General features: G+C 30.5%; 1 protein-coding gene across 1 annotated transcript; it reads left to right on the top strand.

Moving 5' to 3' along the window:
- The first annotated feature begins 7,072 nt into the window (after positions 1-7,072).
- LOC127123623 (uncharacterized) lies at positions 7,073-12,533 on the top strand. The gene is made up of 5 exons (XM_051053824.1): positions 7,073-7,973; positions 9,509-9,578; positions 9,789-9,898; positions 10,985-12,380; positions 12,470-12,533. The coding sequence occupies exons 1-5, from the start codon at positions 7,073-7,075 to the stop codon at positions 12,531-12,533; spliced, it is 2,541 nt and encodes an 846-aa protein (XP_050909781.1).
- Positions 12,534-20,369: the final 7,836 nt, after the last annotated feature.

The raw sequence follows: 20,369 nt of genomic DNA, 5'->3' as shown, positions 1-20,369 counted from the left end.
GTCAAAACGTGTTCAATTGCTTGAAAACTTAACATTCTTTTAGAGATGATAATTAATGAGTCGATTAAATTTCTCAGATTTATTAACAAAAATTCATATACATCATAAAATTTAGATTTAATATTCATATTAATAAAAAATAAAAATTATAAACACTAATTGGAAAGAAACATTTACTAGATATTCAATCATATAGAATGTAAATATATAGATAATAATAATACATATAGATATTCAATCATATAAGTGCCTTTCAATTTACAACAAACTTGAATTCCTCTCTCTCTCTCTCTCTCTCACACACACACACACACACACATATATATATATATATATATATATATATATATATATATATATATATATATATATATATATATATAATATATATATATATATATATATATATATATATTATATATATATATATATATATATATATATATATATATATATATATATATATATATATATATATATATTTATGTTAATTCAAAGAATGTGGTAATTCAAAGAAAATGATTATTGTACAACGTTTTAATTATGTTTCATCAAATGATTTTTTTTTCAAATGTCATATCTTCCTTGATTCTAAATGTACACTTAATTTTTTTTATTGTTCATCTTAAATGTGATAAGAAGAAGGCAAATTAGTTAGTTAGTCGGTTTCCAAAATTATAACTGAACTTAACTAACTTGTAAAATATTTTAAAAATTCAATATGTAGTTTTTATTCTTAGTTGCTTGTTGCTATATAAGTAAGAAAACATTGAAAGTAAAATTAAGATTGTGTATAATGCAATGCTTCATTATCTCTGCTGTTGGAAATCCCCCAAAATCTATGGAGAATTTCAATCAATCTTGATGAACAAGATTGTAACTATCCACACAATAACAACGAAAATAAAGGAACAATGGAGAAAGAGAGAGTGTATAGAACGATGAAGGAGAAGAGTAATATAATTCTGTAGAGTTTCTCTCTGTCCACAAAATGTGGAAAACTTCTTATTCACTTTGCAACTGCAAAATACTGTCAATTACAAGTATTGTGAATACTCTATTCACATCTATTACAAAATAAGGGTTATTCCCTCTATTTATAGATTTAGGTTAACTTGAACCTCAAGCCAAAGCCCAAAACTATAAAAGTCCAAAATTATAAAAGCCCAAAATAGCTAACACTACTTAACACACTAGGTGGTTCGACACTTCCTTGCTTCTGTCGAGCAAGCTGCTTCGACACAAGGAATTACAATTCAACATCTGCCACGGTCTTTCTATTGCATATTCTCCTTGTTCAAATTCAGTTTTAACATGATATTGTCGACCTGTTGCAAATTCTGCCAACAATGTTAATAGAAGATCTCCTTCAAATGCTACCAAAGGCTATCAAAGTGATATGTTAAACCCCTATTCATACACCATACGTGAAATCTAAGTTTTATTAGAAATTATCATGCTTTGTCTCGTTCCATGATCATGGCTTTAAGATCCAAGAATAAATTACACTTCATCAATGAAGCTCTACCTCGACCACCGGATGAAGATCGTTATTCCATCAAGTGAGATAGATGCATCACAATGATCATGTCTTGGATCAAAAAATGTGTTGAGCCCAAATTTTCTCAAATCATACTATGCATAGAAAGTGCAGCTTAAATTTGGAGTGACTTGAATGTTTCATTTTACCAAGGAGATGTCTTTAAAATCTCATACATTCGAGAATAAATTTTCAATTTGAAACAAGTTATCGACTCTCTTTTCTCCTTTACACAAAGCTAAATTAGTTATGGTAAGAACTAGACAATTTTCCTTCAATCCCTAATTTCACTTGTGAAATTTCTTGTCAAGCAATTACCAAGATTCCTACTTACAAAGATGGAGACAAAGTTATTTGATTTATAAAAGGTTTGAATAATCAATATTCAACACTTTGATCACAAACCATGTTGATGGATGATGACGCTTTGTCATTGCATGTTTTCTGTCGAACAAACAAAGAAAAACAAGTCGAAGATTATCAAATTTGATGAATAATGGCCAAAGAACGGAACAAAAATGATAAAGTATGAAGAATTTGGGACTTAGAGAAATTTGGTTGGAAAAGAAACAAATCTGATAATGCTACTAGAATAATCACACGCTGCATCGTGCACTATCGCATACGTGATAGAAAAGAGGAAAAGTGACATAGCACGCCATCACGCACATGGAAGAGCTAAAAACGCAACATCGTGCGCACAATTCAGTATATTGCGCACACAATGACTCTTTTTCTGGGCAATTTCTGACGCATTCTGGTATGATTTGATGGCTATAAAAATGCAAACTTTGGACTTTTTTAGGGGTTTTGCGATTGGAGATTGGAGAATATGATTTACAACACTAGAAGTGATTTTTGGAGCGCATTCGAAGTCATTGGAGACCAGATCTTCAAGGAATTCTTATGCAATCTTATTCTTATCAATTAGTATTGTAATTTTACCAGTATGAGTAGCTAAACACTCTTAGGTTAGATTTTGTCTGATGAACCTGTTTCAAACCTGTTGGGACATATGTTTAATTTGATGTTGCATGAATTATCTTAGTTATATTTCTATTTAATTGCTTCTCTTACTTAAAGCGTATTATTTGAGATACTCTGTTAATGTGATTATGGATGTATAAGGAATACTAACCCTTAGACTATGCGTCTGATCTAAGTCAATTATCGTACTTACACTAGTTGAATAGGGATATGAGACCTATAGTAGGAATCAACGAGTTATACACCAAGGGATTGGGTATAGTGGTCTTGTTAAATCGATGTGGAAACATAACGATGCTTGATTTATGTAATGAATTAGACATCAACAGGGGAGAAATATGGGATTCTAGGTAAAATCTGACCACTTTCTCTAAATTTCCAGAACACTTCTTTTATTTTCAACTGCAACTTGAAACCCCCCCCCCCCCCCAACTGTTACTTTTTATACTTGCACAACTATTGCTTTGTTAAATATCAGTCTTTGTGGATTCAATACTTTTTTTATTACTGCGACATTATCAGTACACTTGCCGAGAAATCATCAATGGGTCCACTTCCTAATATTTCCAAAGTTTACTCATTATTTATTCAACAAGAAAGGCAAGTTATCGTACCCCCTAGATAAGTCTTAAGTTCTTGCCTACCCCAATCAAAATCAGAACTAAAACTATCAAAATCAAAATTTATAAAATAGAGGAATCTCAAGTTATCATGACAGGTTTGATGGTGGTAGGGGGAGAGGCACCAGAATGTGTACTCATTGTGGGATGACCAATCATATAGTAAATTCTTATTTTAAGAACATGGTTTTCGTCCTCATTGCCAGCAGGGTGGTACAGTTAATGATTTTGCAATTGTAGATGGAAAAACAGATGAATTTCAATCTGAATTCAATGAAGAAAATTGGCAAGATCATGGATTTTTGGTTTTGACTGAAGATCAACACAACGTTTTGCTACACCATCCTTAAGGATCATTTACACTACTAGATCATAATGCCAATCCCCTAACTTTTAAACTAGGACTCTAAGACCTTGTATTTAAGTCTTCCTAATATTTTTTATGGTTCATAGGATCATGAAGGAAACATGACCACTCTTTAAATATTTTATCGTTTATGTAAATGTAAACAGAGGATGTAAAAAAGTTAACTGATCCTATTGTGTGAAAAGCTCGAGGGTACTAAGTTAAATGTGTATCACATGCTTTTTTTAACTTATGATTGAGTTATGTGATGGCCAACGGAGAATGTTAAATGCTTAACATTCATGTAAAATCTTATAGATGTTATATGTATTGTATAGTTACTTGCAAAATAAAAAATCTATCTGAATTTTTTTTATACATAATTTTTATCTAAAGAACGAGTCTATTTGATAGGGTTGGGTCTGGGTAGTAAATTCGAAAGTCACATTCAGTTTAAGTTTTTAGTTTTTTAGGCTAGACTTTGAAAACCTTAAGCTCCGTCAAGGTCGCCTGTTTAGAATCGGATTCCCGTTTTGACAACTCTACTTCCATTTTCTTAAAAAGTGTAGTTAATCACTAAGACATGTATAGAATAGGTAGAGAATCTCAACCTCCCTCAGACCTCTCCAAATGAAATCATCTTAACGATTTTTACAATTATCATGACAATAAATTTAACCAGACGGATTAAAATAACGGAGTTCAAGGTTTATGAACTACACCGAACTAAACCACATTTAATGGTTTAGTTTATTTTTTAAAAATCAATTCACTAAAAAATAACAGTTAACCCTAAGTGATTTGAGTTTTGTTTAACCGATTATGAACCAATTGTATTTATAAACTAATTCATATTAAGTTTACATTTATAAGTCGATTTTATAGAACCAAATTTTTAGGTAAATACAATATATTTTTTTAGTTTTTTAATTTATAAATAAAATATTTTGTTTAGATTATTATGTTTTTCAAACAAGAAAAACATTTTTAAAATTTGTTTTCTTTCCAGAAAAATTAACATATTTTTTAAATATTAATTGTGTTTCATTTTATTTTTATTTCTAGGTAAAAAACAAATTTTAAAAGATAAAAATAATTATTTTTTGTTTAATTTCATGAAAAAAACTAAAAAGCTAAAATATTTCTTTTTTAATAACAAAAATCAAATTTTATAATTTTTTTTCTTTTTTAGAAAAAATAAAATTAATAAAATAAGTTCTTTATTTAAAAAAGACAAACATAAAAATTATATTTTTTCCTTTTAGAAACAATTAATTTAATAAAAAACATTTTATTATTTTCATGAAGAAAAGTTTTTAAAAAAAGTTTGTTTGTTTTTGTAAATTTTTCAGAAAAGAATTAATATTTTTTTTGTTTTTTTATTATTTTCATAAAATTGAACTTTTAGTTAAAAATTATTTCCAAATTTAATTATCAAAAGACTATTTTTAATAAAATTTTCCATTTCAAAGCATTTTTTATTTTTTTTATTAAAATGGGATTTTTTTTTTGAAAAATTTATAAAAACAAATATTTAAACAATTATAACAGATTTTTAAGTTAATTTTGGTTAATTAAAATGTTTATAATATATGATTTAGTTTGTTAACCATTTAAATGGTTTCAATTTTTTTTCCGGTTCAATGCAATTCTTTGGAGATGTGGTTCAATTAATTACATTTTGTACATCCTTCTATTCACATTGGATTGCTAATGGATAGATCAAAACAATTGATTAACTCATTAACAATCCAGTAACATGGTTTTTAAAAAATTCAAACCAATTCATTCATTAAAGATAAAATTCATCTAATGCATACATTAACATCTTTTTTAATCGATGAATATTCATCCATCCACAAAATCAATTTAAATATTTTAATTATTTTTTTCAATAATATATTTTAAATTTTATAAAAAAAATCTAACTTTTTTGTAATCTCTCTCTAATCTCCATCATTAATGTCTTCACCACTACAAAATCATCTATTACCACGGTTGAGAGAAGGTTTCACCATGGTTGGTTGTCTGTGGTAATGAAGGATATCATAGAAAGTGAGCTATTTTTTTGTTAAACATTTGACTTCATACATAAGAAGGGGGTGAATTGTGGGTTACAGGAAAAACTATGGTTTGAAAAACTATTGTGATTATTCTCATAGTTTAAAAATATTTTAAAAACATTTTTGAAATTAGCAGCGGAAAGTAAAAATATGAAAAATACATATAACATCTCAGAAGATAACATTAGTTATGCTAAATGTTTGAAAATGTTGGATGAAATCCCATCCTTGGTAAAAGGATCACATTTACACTTTAAGGCTGTTAGAATCCTTGCCAATAAAGAAAATATGACAGCATTTTCTTACTTCATGAATACCTCCACTGCTGAAATGGCTCTTGATTGGATAAACACTTGTCCCGAAAAAAAGTATCTGCGTGATCGTTGATAGGATTGCATGCTTCTTAGAAAAAAAACCATTAACAGTTTGAACTATTATGTTTTTATTAGCTTGATGTAATATGATATTTTTCATAATTACTTTGTTGTTTTGATACCAAATGGAAATTTCATTATTGACTTGTTAGAATATGTGATTTTGGATTCTTAAATGTCATTCTTGTGTTCTTACTTTCTTGCTTTAAGGATTTAAGGTGTCATGATCTTTAACTATCCAAACATTTATAATTTTACATTTTTGTGTAACAGGATGTGTGACAATTCAAATAAGAGTTTGGGTGAGAGTTCAGATGATAGTTCATATGAGAGTGACAATACTTCTGAAATAGATATTGAAGTCCAACAGGTTAATAAAAGTCAATATCATATTGCAACGGTGATGGCTGCTTTTATGATTACAAACCATGTTTTGAAATACATTGTCAAAGAAAAGAAAACTACGTCAATTCTCTCCGGCCAACTATGGTTTATAGAGTTGATAACAGGAAATGATAACAGGTTTTTTGAGCAACTTCGAATGAGGAAACAAGTCTTTCAGAATTTGGTATGCGAGTTAACTAATAATTGTGGGTTGACACCTGCTAAACACATTGGAGTTGAGGAAAGTATTGGGATATTCTTATATATTATTAGAAAACCTCTCTTAATTAGCCTTAATGACTTAGTCTAATAGTCTTTATGACTTGGTCCACTATTTCCACTATTTGAGGAAATCTGTTATCATGTGTTACCGTTAGCTTTTTTGTATCTTTTGCTATATATTTACTGTAACTCTCAATTGGTATGATATATATGAAATAATACCATTCAATGGTTCATGAGTTCCAATATGGTATCAGCCTGATATCTTTCCTTCTCCTCCATCTTGTGTGGCTTTCCCTTTCCTCCTTTCACTATTTTGTCTCCTTCTTATCTTCTCCCAACACGTGCCATCTTTTAATTGCTTCTTTCCAAAATTTCCAGATTATATTTCTCCTTCAATACGCAAAATCCACTTTCCTACACTAAATTGCCGATTTCTTTTTTTTTTCTTCTTGATTTTTCTCTCTTCATATTCAAGAACTTGTTCTTCTTTTTCTGAAACCTTTTTTTTTCTTCCCCACACCACCTCTGTTTTCATGGCCGCCGCCGTCCCCTTTTCTGATTTCGCCACCAATCCCTCCAACCCCTACTATCTCCACCCTAACGAAAATCCCTCACTTGTCCTCGTCACTCCCCTTCTTGATCATACCAACTACAACTCATGGTCAAAAGCCATGAAAGTTTCACTAATCTCAAAGAACAAACTCCGCTTCATTGATGGCACCTTCGCTCAACCCGCCGCCGACACCACTCTTTACGATCCCTGGCTTCGATGCAACAACATGGTCCTTTCTTGGCTGCAAAAATCGGTTTCTGAAACCATTGCTCAATCAATTTTGTGGATTGATAATGCATCAGTTGTTTGGAAAAATTTAGAGACACGGTTTTCTCAAGGCGATATATTCAAAATCTCCGATCTTCAAGACGATCTCACCAACCTGCATCAAGGTACCCTCGACGTTTCCACCTATTTTACCAAACTCACATCTCTTTGGGAACAAATTGACGCATTTCGACCAACTCGGGATTGTACTTGTGCTATTCCATGCACCTGTGGCGCTGCCTCGGATCTTCGTCGATACAAAGATCAAGATCGTGTTATCAAGTTTCTTAAGGGCCTAACTGATCAATTCTCTACGGTTCGCTCTCAGATTCTTCTGTTGGATCCTCTCCCCTCCCTTGACAGGACTTTCTCCATGGTTCTTGGCCAGGAAAGACGTTCCACCACCATCCCTGTTGAATCACCAGACCCACCTTCATTAGCTATGCAATTTCAACCTTCTAACAACTATGGGGGAGCTCGCGGCAATGGTTCTTCTCGCGGTCGCGTCCGCTCCTTTCCGGGTCGTGGTGCTTCTTCACAACGCATATGCACTCATTGTGGTCATAACAATCACACCATCGATACCTGCTTCATGAAACACGGCTACCCTCCCGGTTATCAATACAAAAGCCAAAAATCATCCATCAACAACGCTATGGCTTCTCCTTCGCATGAAACTCCCTAATGGAACCATTGTTAAAACTGACATTGCTGGCACGGTTCATCTATCTAATTCCTTAATTCTCTTTAATGTTTATTATATACCTACTTTTCATGTTAATTTAATATCTGCTACAAAATTTATAGATTCTTCTGGCTGTACCCTTACTTTTACTAACAAAGATTGTCTTATTATGCAGAAAAACTCTACGAGAACGATTGGTTTAGCTGAACGATACGAAGATCTTTATGTGCTCAAAGTCCAGGCCATCCCATCTCCTTCCTCATTTACCTATAATTCTGTCCATCATTCTAACTTTGATTTATGGCATAGAAGATTAGGTCACCCTTCTTCTAATGTTCATAAAATCTTAGCTTCTCAATGTCCCGTTGTTACTTACACATTAAATAAAAATTCTCCTTGTCATCTTTGTCACATTTCTAAACAAAGGCACTTACTTGTGAGATCCAATGGTTACATTATCTTTTTAACGATCTTCACATCAAGTTCACATCGCCAACATCCCTTTATTGCGACAACAGATCAGCAGTCTACCTTGCCCATAATCCAGCTTTCCATGAAAGATCGAAACACATCGAAATCGACTGTCACATTGTTCGCGAAAAATTAGAAACTAGTCTCATCAAACTGTTTCCAATTCCATCCACTGCACAACTTGCTGACTTTTTCACTAAGCCCCTTGCTGCTCCTGCATTTTCCAGTTTTATTGTCAAGCTTGGCCTTATGTCTGTACATAGTCCAGCTTGTGGGGGAGTATTAGAAAACCTCTCTTAATTAGCCTTAATGACTTAGTCTAATAGTCTTTATGACTTGGTCCACTATTTCCACTATTTGAGGAAATCTGTTATCATGTGTTACCGTTAGCTTTTTTGTATCTTTTGCTATATATTTACTATAACTCTCAATTGGTATGATATATATGAAATAATACAATTCAATGGTTCATGAGTTCCAATATATATGATAGGGCAACCTTCCTCATATAGAAATGTCCAAGAGCGATTTCAACATTCTAGTGACACCATTCATAAACATTTCAACAAAGTTTTAGAAGTTGTATGCAAGTTGGGGAAAAAAGTCATAAAACATGTTGATCTTGTTGACTCTTCTCAATATATCAGAGATGATAATCGATATTGGCCTTACTTCAAATACTGTATAGGGGAAATAGATGGAACACATATTAAAATACATGTCCCAACATAGAAACAAAAACCGTTTTTCAATAGGAAAGGACATACAAGTACTAATGTGACGGCTGTGTGCGACTTCAATATGTGCTTTATTTTGCATTGTGTGGATGAGAAGGATCTGTTCATGATGCAAAGATTCTTATGGATACTCTTCATAAACCCAATTTACGATTTCCTTATCCCACATAAGGTTAGTTTTTGGTACTTCAAATATTTTATTAGTATAATTAATATTTTTATATTCTTATCTGATATATTTTGTTTCTATATACAGGTAAATACTATCTTGTAGATTCAGGATACCCGTCACTTAAAGGTTTCTTGGCACCATACAAGAATGCAAGGTATCATCTTACACATTTTAGACTTGCTCCAGGATTCAGATCAAGAAACGAAAATTTTAATTATTATCATTCTAGTTTGAGAAGTGTGATCGAAAGAACTTTTGGCGTGGTAAAAGCAAGATGGAAAGTATTACAAGAAATGCTTAATTTCAAGCTTCAAACTCAAATGGCTATTATTTAGCCTTGTTTTGCACTTCATAACTTTTTAAGAAGAGACTCAAGTGACTTGGATATTCTTGAAAGTTTAGAGAACATCAATGGTTTACAAGACAATGAGCAAGATTTTCATGAAGGAGATGGAAATGGTGTACCTACTCACGGTGAATGGCAAGCTCCAACTCAAGCCGATGTTAGATATATTGAAGAAATAAGAAACACTATCAGAGACCAATTGCCAAGAAACATGGGGCGACAACGACAATAATTTTATTTTATGTTTGATGGCTTTAGAAAAATTAGAATGAGACTTAAAAAAGATGTAGTTTTATTTTTATGTTTGATGACTATAAAAAAACTAGAATGAGTCTTTAAGAAGATGTAGTTTTATTTTTATGTGTTTGTTTTATAATGCTTTAAAAATATTTCTATGGAGAAACTAGCATTAGAGGTCTTATCCCAAATATATATATATATATATATATATATATATATATATATATATATATATATATATATATATATATATATATATATATATATATATATATATATATATATATATATAATATTGTTATTTAAAGGCGTTATTAATTTTTAATCGTAAAGTAACAGAAATATTTTTAAAAACTATATAATAATTATTAGTTCATTATCATGTATAATCATCTATTTATATATTTAACACTAATTTGTATGTTCTTTTTAATAATTTATATTTAAAAAATCATTTTTATGTTTAAATTGCCAAACAAGAAAAAAATGATTTAAAAAAAAATGATTTTTACGAAAGAAAACAAACACAATCTAATTTCTACTCTTTTAAAAAAATCTCTAAAAAAAATCTCAATTTAAAAAAAAAAACCTATTTTATTTAATCTAAAACAAACGGGCCCTATATTAGGGTTAGTTATAATATTAAAAAATTTCAACTGTATAAACTATTTTTCTTGTTTTATATTATTCGTATCCGGTTTATTGGACCTACTAAAGTAAATTAGTTAACGTAAAACTGAAAAAAAAAGTAGTTTAACACTATTTTGGATTTTTTTATTACTTTATTATTTATCATGTGTAAACCCTCCATCGTTTGCCGTCAAGGTGAAGAATAGAGTATTGGATTTCTCGTAAAAGGTACTTTCACTCTCACTGGTTTTCATCCATTTATAATCTAAATTATATTGTAATTGTCCTCTATTATATCTATCAAAGCTGAATTTAATTTACTTAATTATTTGGTCTAATTGTAGTCATGAAAAAAGATCCAATTTCGGCTACAAGGGTTAGACATAGACAAAGATGTAATGAAGCAAAACAGAAAGATGAAAAGACACACAATCATGAACTTTGCTCTTCTTTTGTGAATCTTCCACTCCATCTCACTACTCACATTTTCCTTCAACTTCCAATTAAGTCTCTTCTCAGTTGTAAATGTGTCTGCAAAGATTGGAAAACTATGATTTCAGAACCACATTTTACTAAACTGCATTTTGAACAGTCACAGAATACTCTTATGATCCGAACCAACCACTATGATCGAGTATCAAGAACCTTATATCTCCTTGAATGTGAACCGGAAAAGTTTGACATTGGAAGTGATAATCGCGTGAAGCTTGAGCCTATATGCACGCTTCCTCTTCGTGATGACAAGTTATTTAGAGAGGAGAAAGGATACTCGATCAAGAATATTTTCAAGTGTGCTATTAGCGTTGCGAGATTATTTTGGGAGAAAAGGGAAACCCTTTATAGTTCTTGCAACCGTAAACATGGTAAGTTTGATATTGTGAATTCTTGTAATGGCTTACTTTGTTTGTGTGAACCATCTACAGAAAACCCTATAGTGGTTTGCAATCCAGTCACTGGGGAGTTTATAAGACTTCCTGGAGATAGTATGAGTCCTTCTAGGTTAAACACAGCGCGTGTAAGAGCGCATGGATATGCTAGTCTTGGTTTCCATCCTAAAGTTAATGAATATAAGGTGATAAGAATATGGACTAGACATGTCAGACACGCCAACTTTTGGGCGTTTGAGCGTCTCACGGTTGATATACACACACTTGGGACGTCGTTATGGAGAAACATTGAAGTGGATCCTGAAATTTCTATTTTGAGACTTAGCGATCCCACTTATATTAATGGTGTAGTTCATTGGATAGAGTTTAAAGGTATAATATTGTGTTTCTGTTTTGAAACTGAGAAGTTGAAGACATTTCCTTCTCCTCCGGGTATGGTTAAAAATCATGCAAATGGAATTTATAATTACTTGCGTAGAATGGGAGAATTGAAGGGAATTCTTTACATTTGTGACTCGACCGATTTTTCTAATATTACAATGTGGGTTATGAATGAATACGGCATTGGAGAGTCATGGAGTAAGGTTTACAACATTTCTAACTTGCCTAATCCGCTTCAATGGCATTATGGATATTGTTTTCCAGTAAAACAGTTTGAAGAAAGTGCTGCATTGTTGTATAATTGTTTGGATTGTTTTTTATACTATGAACCTGAGAAATATGGATTCAAAATATTTGAAATTAATGGGTCTGGTTCACAGTATTTTGAAGTAATTCCACATATTCCAAGTCTAATCTCATTAAAGGATGCTGTTAAAGGAGACAATATTAAGGTGTTGAATTTCCACTCAAGGTAATGATTCTTAACAGTAACTCTTATTTTAGCAGTTATAGCTAATATTAATTATCCATTGTTCTCTAATATTGTTGTAATTTATATAGGTATGCGAAGATTAAATTGCAGGAAGAAGATGAAGTTATTTTCATGTCTCAAAAGTTTGTTTAGACTTGACAACTACATGCTCTTTTAATTCAAATGAAATTATTATTGTACAGACTTAGCTCCGTTTGATAGATCTTCTTTTTATTGTTTTCTTCTTATGTCATATCTTTCAAATGTGAAATTTAAGATCACTTTTACGTGACTGTATTCCATAAATTGGTTAATTAGTGTATTGATTCATGCATTCAATAAATTGGTTCTGTTCTATTGTTAGAAATAGACACCCTAAATTCTTATAATCTGTGTTGAACTTTTGGTTTCTTATGGCACTGTTATGCATAGTTTCATTCGTGTGTAAGGTCATGCTTTTATCTACTCTCTTATAGTTTCTAGTTTCTCCTCTTTATGTCAAGATCACGAAAAGAACCAGTTTGTTTACTAGTTTTGCACAAGTATTTGTTGCTACTTATAAGAACATAAAACTTCCATTACCACCTAAGAACTACTCAACTGGTTTATACCATCAAAAAAAAAAGTCAGATCTTGTTGTTCCAACTGATATACTAAGATATGTAGAATAAAATAACCATACCAACATTTTCTCGCACTAAGTATTTGATTTCATAAGGTAAAGATTTTCATTTCCAGATTTATGAATAAAACATGTGTAATTGAGGATCATGAACAAGATATAGGCTTAGATGGTTCAACAATAAATCCTTGGAGTCTATGCATAATAGATCAAATAGAAGAACTAAAATCCCTTCTTAGAGTTATTCCGTTGTGGTCAACATGAATCATAAATTTAAAGGTTTTAACTAATTAATTAGTTTAAAAACACATTAATTCAATTTATTAAATATTAATTCATTTAAAAACATATTAATTAATAATTATCCTAATCACCCTTGCCACATAATTGAAAAATATTTTTTTATCTCAATCATTAATGTCGACGGGATCTCAATCATCAATGTCGACGGGAAAAGTGGAGGGGACAACAAAAGTCCAAATACCATCCAAATTAAGGGATCAAAATCACATATTTTATAATAGGAGGTCAATTGTTTAAAATGCAAAAGCTAGAGGAACAAAAATGCATTTAAGCCAAAAAATATTAAATCAAAAATTTATATGGATAAACATAATATTTGTGAGGAAAATATTTCGTCACAAAAAATCCCAAAAATTTGATAAGAGTAAATGTAGTGAGAAATTTTGAGATAGAATTTTATTCCTCTATATTATTTTCATCATATATATTAGTATCTCTATCTATCTATCTTATTTTAGTCTTTCTCCACTTATGAAGAGTACATTGTTTCTACAAATTTAAAGGTAGATAATATTAGTAAATCAAATTTAATTGTGGTTTTCTCGGTTAATAAAAATATGGATTAAACATGTTAAACAAGGCAATATTTGGATATTTGAACGTGTGACTCTTGAGATACACACTTGGAACACCATCATGGAGAAATGTTGAATTGGACTCGCAAATTTCTATTTCGAGGCTTAAGAATCCCGTTTATGTTAATGGTGCGCTTCATTGGATAATGCTTGAGGGTTCAATATTGTGTTTCTGTTTTGGAAATCATAGTAATGGATATAATGGTCTCAAGCATATTATTGCTCAAAATTTTCATTTTGTTTCCTAATCTCCTATATGTGTTTTACTTCATTTATCCCATCTTCCTAGATTCTCTAGTTTTCAAATGCTCATTGAGAAGAGTTTCTGAATCCCTGTGAAATATAATGAAATTTCTATTTGAATAACTTTGATTGAATTTATTAGAATAGACATTTTAACAATTGAATATTTATGTGTTCTTTTAATTCAAAGAATGTGGTTATTGTACAACCTTTTAATTATGTTTCAAGATATGATTTTTATTTTTTTCTTCAAATGTCATATCTTCCTTGATTCTAAATGTAGACTTAAATTTATTTTTATTGTTCATCTTAAATATGATAAGAAGAAGGCAAATTAGTTAGTTAGTCGGTTTCCAAAATTATAACTGAACTTAACTAACTTGTAAAATATTTTAAAAAATCAATATGTAGTTTTTGCTCTTAGTTGCTTGTTGCTATATAAGTAAGAAAACATTGAATGTAAAAATAAGATTGTGTATAATGCAATGCTTCATTATCTCTGCCACGGTCTTTCTATTGCATATTCTCCTTGTTCAAATTCAGTTTTAACATGATATTGTCGACCTGTTGCAAATTCTGCCAACAGTGTTAATGGAAGATCTCCTTCAAATGCCAACAAAGGCTACCAAAGTGATATGTTAAACCCCTATTCATACACCATACGTGAAATCTAAGTTTTATTAGAAATTATCATGACCATGATTTTAAGATCCAAGAATAAATTACACTTCATCAATGGAGCTCTACCTCAACCACCGGATGAAGATTGTTATTCCATCAACTGCGATAGATGCAACACAATGATCATGTCTTGGATCAAAAAATGTGTTGAGCCCAAATTTTCTCAAATCATATAATGCATAGAAAGTGCAGCTAAAATTTGGAGTGACTTGAATGTTTCATTTTACCAAGGAGATGTCTTTAAAATCTCATGCATTCGAGAATAAATTTTCAATTTGAAACAAGTTGTCGACTCTCTTTTCTTCTATTACACAAAGCTAAATTAGTTATTGTAAGAACTAGACAATTTTCCTTCGATCCCTAATTTCACTTGTGAAATTTCTTGTCAAGCAATTACCAAGATTCCTACTTACAAAGATGGAGACAAAGTTATTTGATTTATGAAAGGTTTGAATAATCAATATTCAACAGTTTGATCACAAACCATGTTGATGGATTATGACGCTTTGTCATTGCATGTTTTCTGTCGAACAAACAAAGAAAAACAAGTCGAAGATTATCAAATTTGATGAATAATGGCCAAAGAACGGAGAAAAAATGACCAAGTATGAAGAACTTGGGACTTAGAGAAATTTGGTTGAAAAAGGAACAAAACTGAGCATGCTACTAGAATAATCATACGCTGCATCGCGCACTATCACACATATGATGGAAAAGAGGAAAAGTGGCATAGCACGCCATCGCACGCATGGAAGAGCTGAAAACGCAGCATCGCGCGCACGATGCAGTATATTGCGCACGCGATGGGCTCTTTTCTGAGCAATTTCTGACGCGTTCTGGTACGATTTGATGACTATAAAAAGACATACTTTGGACTATTTTAGGGGTTTTGCGATTGGAGACTAGAGAATATGATTTACAACACTGGAAGTGAGTTTTGGAGCGCATTCGAAGCTATTGGAGATACTCTGTTAATGTGATTATGGACGTATAAGGAATATTAACCCTTAGACTAGGCGTATGATCTAAGTCAATTATCGTACTTACGCAAGTTGAATAGGGATAGGAGATCTCTAGTAGGAATCAACGAGTTATACACCGAAGGATTGGGTATAGTGGTCTTGTAAACTCCCAGTGAAAATATCATGATGCTTGATTTATGTAATGAAGTAGACATCAATAGGGGAGAAATATGGGATTCTAGGTAAAACCTGACCACTTTTTCTAAATATGGGATTCTAGATAAAACCTGACTATTTTATATAAATGTAAACGGAGGACGTAAAAAAGTTAACTTATCCTATTGTATGAAAAGCTCAAGGGTACTAAGTTAAATGTGTATCACATGTTTTTGTTAACTTAAGATTGAATTATGTGATGGCCACCGGAGAAGGTAAAATGCTTAACATTCATGTAAAACCTTATAAACGATATTTGTATTGTACAGTTACTTGCAAAATAAAAAGTTTATCTGAATTTTTTTTATACATAATTTTTATTTAAAGAATGAGTCTATTTAACTGGGTTGGGTCTGGTAGTAAATTCGAAGCTCATATTCAATTTAAGTTTTTTTAGGCTAGACTTTGAAAATCCTAAGGTCCGTCAATGTCGCCTCTTTAGAATTGGATGACCCTACTTCCATTTTCTTAAAAAGTGTAGTTAATCACTCAACATATATAGAATAGGTAGAGAATTTCACCCTCCCTCGTACCTCTCCAAGTGAAATCATCTTAACGATTTTTACAATTATCACAGCAATGAATTTAACTGGAGGGATTCAAATAGGAGAGTTCAAAGTTTATGAACTACACCGAACTAAACCATATTTAATGGTTTAGTTTATTTTTTAAAAATCACTTCAATAAAAAATAACGGTTAACCTTAAGTGATTTGAGCTTTGTTTAATCGATTATGAACCAATTGTATTTATAAACTAATTCATATTAAGTTTACATTTATAAGTCGATTTTATAGATAAAAGTCTTATAGAACCAATATTTTAAGTATATACAATATTTTTTTTTTAGTTTTTTAATTTATAAATAAAATATTTTCTTTAGATTATTATGTTTTTCAAACAAGAAAAACAATTTTTAAAATTTGTTTCTTTCCAAAAAAATTAACATATTTTTTAAATATTAATTGTGTTTCGTTTTATTTTTATTTCTAGGTAAAAAAACAAATTTTAAAAGATAAAAATAATTATTTTCTGTTTAGTTTCATGAAAAAATATTAAAAAGCTAAAATATTTCTTTTTTAATAACAAAAATCAAATTTTATAATTTTTTTCTTTTTTAGAAAAAAACAAATTAACAAAATAAGTTTTTTATTTAAAAAAGACAAACATAAAAAATATATTTTTTCCTTTTAGAAACAATTAATTTAATAATTTTTTTTTATTATTTTCATGAAGAAAAGTTTTTAAAAAAAGTTTGTTTGTTGTTGTAAATTTTTCAGAAAAGAATTAATATTTTTTTGTTTTTTTTATTATTTTCATAAAATTGAACTTTTGGTTAAAAATTATTTCCAAATTTAATTATTAAAAGACTATTTTAAATAAAATTTTCCATTTCAAAGCACTTTTGGAGTTTGTTTTTGTTATTTTTGAAAAATTTATACAAACAAATATTTAAACAATTATAACAGATTTTTAAGTTAATTTTGGTTAGTTAAAATGTTTATAATATATGATTTAGTTTGTTAACCATTTAAATGGTTTCAATTCTTTTTTCAGGTTCAATGCAATTCAGGTTGGAGATGTGGTTCAATTAATTATATTTTATACATCCTTATATTCATATTGGATTGCTAATGGATAGATCAAAACAATTTATTAACTCATTAACAATCCACTAACATGTTTTTAAAAAAATTCAAACCAATTCATCCAATAAAGGTAAAATTCATCTAATGCATACATTAACATCTTTTTTAATCGATGAATATTCATCCATCCATAGAATCAATTTAAATATTTTAATTATTTTTTTCAATAATATATTTTAAATTTTATGAAAAAAATCTATTTTTTTAATCTCTCTCCGATCTCCATCACTAATGTCTTCACCACTACAAAAATCATCTATTACCACGATTGAGAGAAGGTATGGCTGGTTGTCTGTGGTAATGAAGGATGTCATAGAAAGTGAGCTATTTTTTGTTAAACATGTGACTTCATACATAAGAAGGGGGTGAATTGTGGGTTATAGGAAAAATTATGGTTTGAAAAACTATTGTGATTATTCTCATATTTTAAAAATATTTTAAAAACATTTTTGAAATTAGCAGCGGAAAGTAAAAATATGAAAAATAAAAAGTTAAGGGAAAAATAAATGATACCCGAAATTTATGCAGGTTTAGTCAAGAAGACTTAGTCTTATCTCCAAGATTTGATCTTGACAATATCCAATAAATCCTAAGAGTTTTTAGTATGTTAAACACTAAAACCCCCTTATATAAGGAAAAGTAAAGTTTCAAGCTAACTTCCAATCAAACAACATACAACAAAGAGAAGCAATTACTCTTCCTTCCAAAAGACAATTTGAAAAGGGCATTTTTCCTTTCAAACAGCAGACTGGAGCGGTTAGTCTTCCTTCCAAATATGAACTTGAAGCGGTTAATCCCCAAGCTAAACTGAGATTTTCTACAAACTTATCTCGAACGTGAGCTTTTGACTGAACTTAACTCACAAACCTAACCAAGGATTTGACTAGGCTGACCACGAACCAAGATGAGATTTTGAATCAGGCTTATCTCGAACCACAATGAGCTTTTAAATTAGTCTTTACTCATGAACCATATTAAGATTTTGAATCGAATTGATCTCGAAATAAAGTAAACTTTTTAACCAGACATACCATACGAACCAAACCAAAGACTTATAACCTAAATCCCCAAAACCAAAGTTTTTTTGAAGGTTTTAGCTTTGAACCCAAACAACACTCCCTTATGGATAAATTATTCAACCAAGAGAAAAATACTCTTTGGTGAATTTATAACAATGTCCTTTCTAGCTAACAAAATTCCTCACTAAACAAAAGGGCTTTCTCGAAGAGTTACAGCTAAAACTATGTGAGAGAAAGTTGAAAATATTTTAGAGAGAGGGCGAGGAGTGATACAAAATGCCCATATTTATGGATGTGAAATAATGAAGGGAAAAACCTCTCTATATAGGCTAGAGTTTGACATAAAAAATGAATTTTCCATGGGTAAATATTAATGTGACAATCGATTGGCACCTTGCTCCAATTGATTGGAAGCCCAAAAAATAAATGATTATGAAAGTTTAAAAGGAAAGAAACTATATATAGGGGTTTCCCTTCATTAAGAATCTATCAAAAAAGTTTAACGACAACTTTTTCACTAACCTAATCAATTAGGTATGAGTTTCAATCGACTAGATAGTACAAAATTTTGTCCAAAACTGTTATGACAATTCCTGATTAAATTGCCATGTCTCCAAAACATTTTTAGGGATATTTTCTTGGAAAATATAGGCTTAAAAACTTGTTTTAGTGTGTGTGTGTGTGTGTGTGTGTGATTTAGCAGTATAACTTTATAAAAAAAACTCTTTGTGTTTTTACAAAACAAGGTTCACTCAGACGCGACTAGGGGAACTTTCGCACTTCCTTTATTTCACGCTTTAAAGCTTCATGTCAAGTAAATCAATCATATGTACACTTTTTTTAATATTCTTGGAGATGAGGCTTGAAATTTATTTACGTTGGGTACCATCATCAAAGGATATTTGTTGTGATCACTAAACCCTAAATTATTTGCTTGCATCTTTAACCCCTTATGATGTTTGAATCCTCATAGGTTCCAAGTAGTCATACAGGTTTCTTTATCAAACACTCCTTTTAGTTGTGATCATCAAAAACACATTGTGGAGAGCTTCTTTGATTACTTCTTCAATTAATTTGCAAAACATGGTTCCACATTCTCCCCATTTTTTATGATGACAATGCATCTCTTGGGAAGTTGGTAAAAAGACACAAAAATAAATATGTATTTGGAGTGGTTAAACTCCCCCTCAATTTAGTAGAGAGTATACATTATTCCCCCTAAGAGTATAGTTATCCCCCCTTTGTCAAAATAAAAAAGGTGGGTAAATGATGCATTGCGAGAATTTAAATATGCAAACATATGCACAATAACATTTAGGAAGGAAAAAACTCACACTTGTATTAATTCAAAATTTACTGAAATTCAAAGTACAGAAAGCGGGAAATTGAAGAATAGATCTCAAAGTTGTAGCGTTGGATATTTGATAGTGTGACGAGTTTTGAAATTGATTTTGTCGTTTGTCATGTCAATCTCCTTATTATGACATTGAGTAGGTATTCAGTTGAGGGATAATATAGTCATAATCTTCTAGATCTACACATGCTTTTTGATCATCCATATTTGTCTTCTTCTAGTTAAAGAGCTTTCCAATCACTTTTCCATCTTCTATTTTTTCTCCAAAGTTAAATCCAGCGTGTTCCAGGATTTTGTGACTAGATTACCATATGGTAGACACATTCCTTTTTTTCTTTCTTCCCGTTAATGACTTGATTTTCCCAG

This window comes from Lathyrus oleraceus, chromosome 2 (assembly GCF_024323335.1).
Source record: "Lathyrus oleraceus cultivar Zhongwan6 chromosome 2, CAAS_Psat_ZW6_1.0, whole genome shotgun sequence".
In the NCBI taxonomy this organism is placed as follows: Eukaryota; Viridiplantae; Streptophyta; class Magnoliopsida; order Fabales; family Fabaceae; genus Lathyrus; species Lathyrus oleraceus.
Note: the sequence above shows the minus strand (reverse complement) of the source record. Positions and strands in the feature narration are given on the sequence as shown.

Bases quoted from the DNA above. Each gene is read 5' to 3' on its own strand.
- LOC127123623 (XM_051053824.1), top strand. From the start codon at position 7,073: ATGGCCGCCGCCGTCCCCTTTTCTGATTTCGCCACCAATCCCTCCAAC. The intron at 7,974-9,508 runs GTTATCAATACA...TTCTATATACAG, and splicing joins GAAACACGGCTACCCTCCCG to GTAAATACTATCTTGTAGAT. The intron at 9,579-9,788 runs GTATCATCTTAC...TAACTTTTTAAG, and splicing joins GCACCATACAAGAATGCAAG to AAGAGACTCAAGTGACTTGG.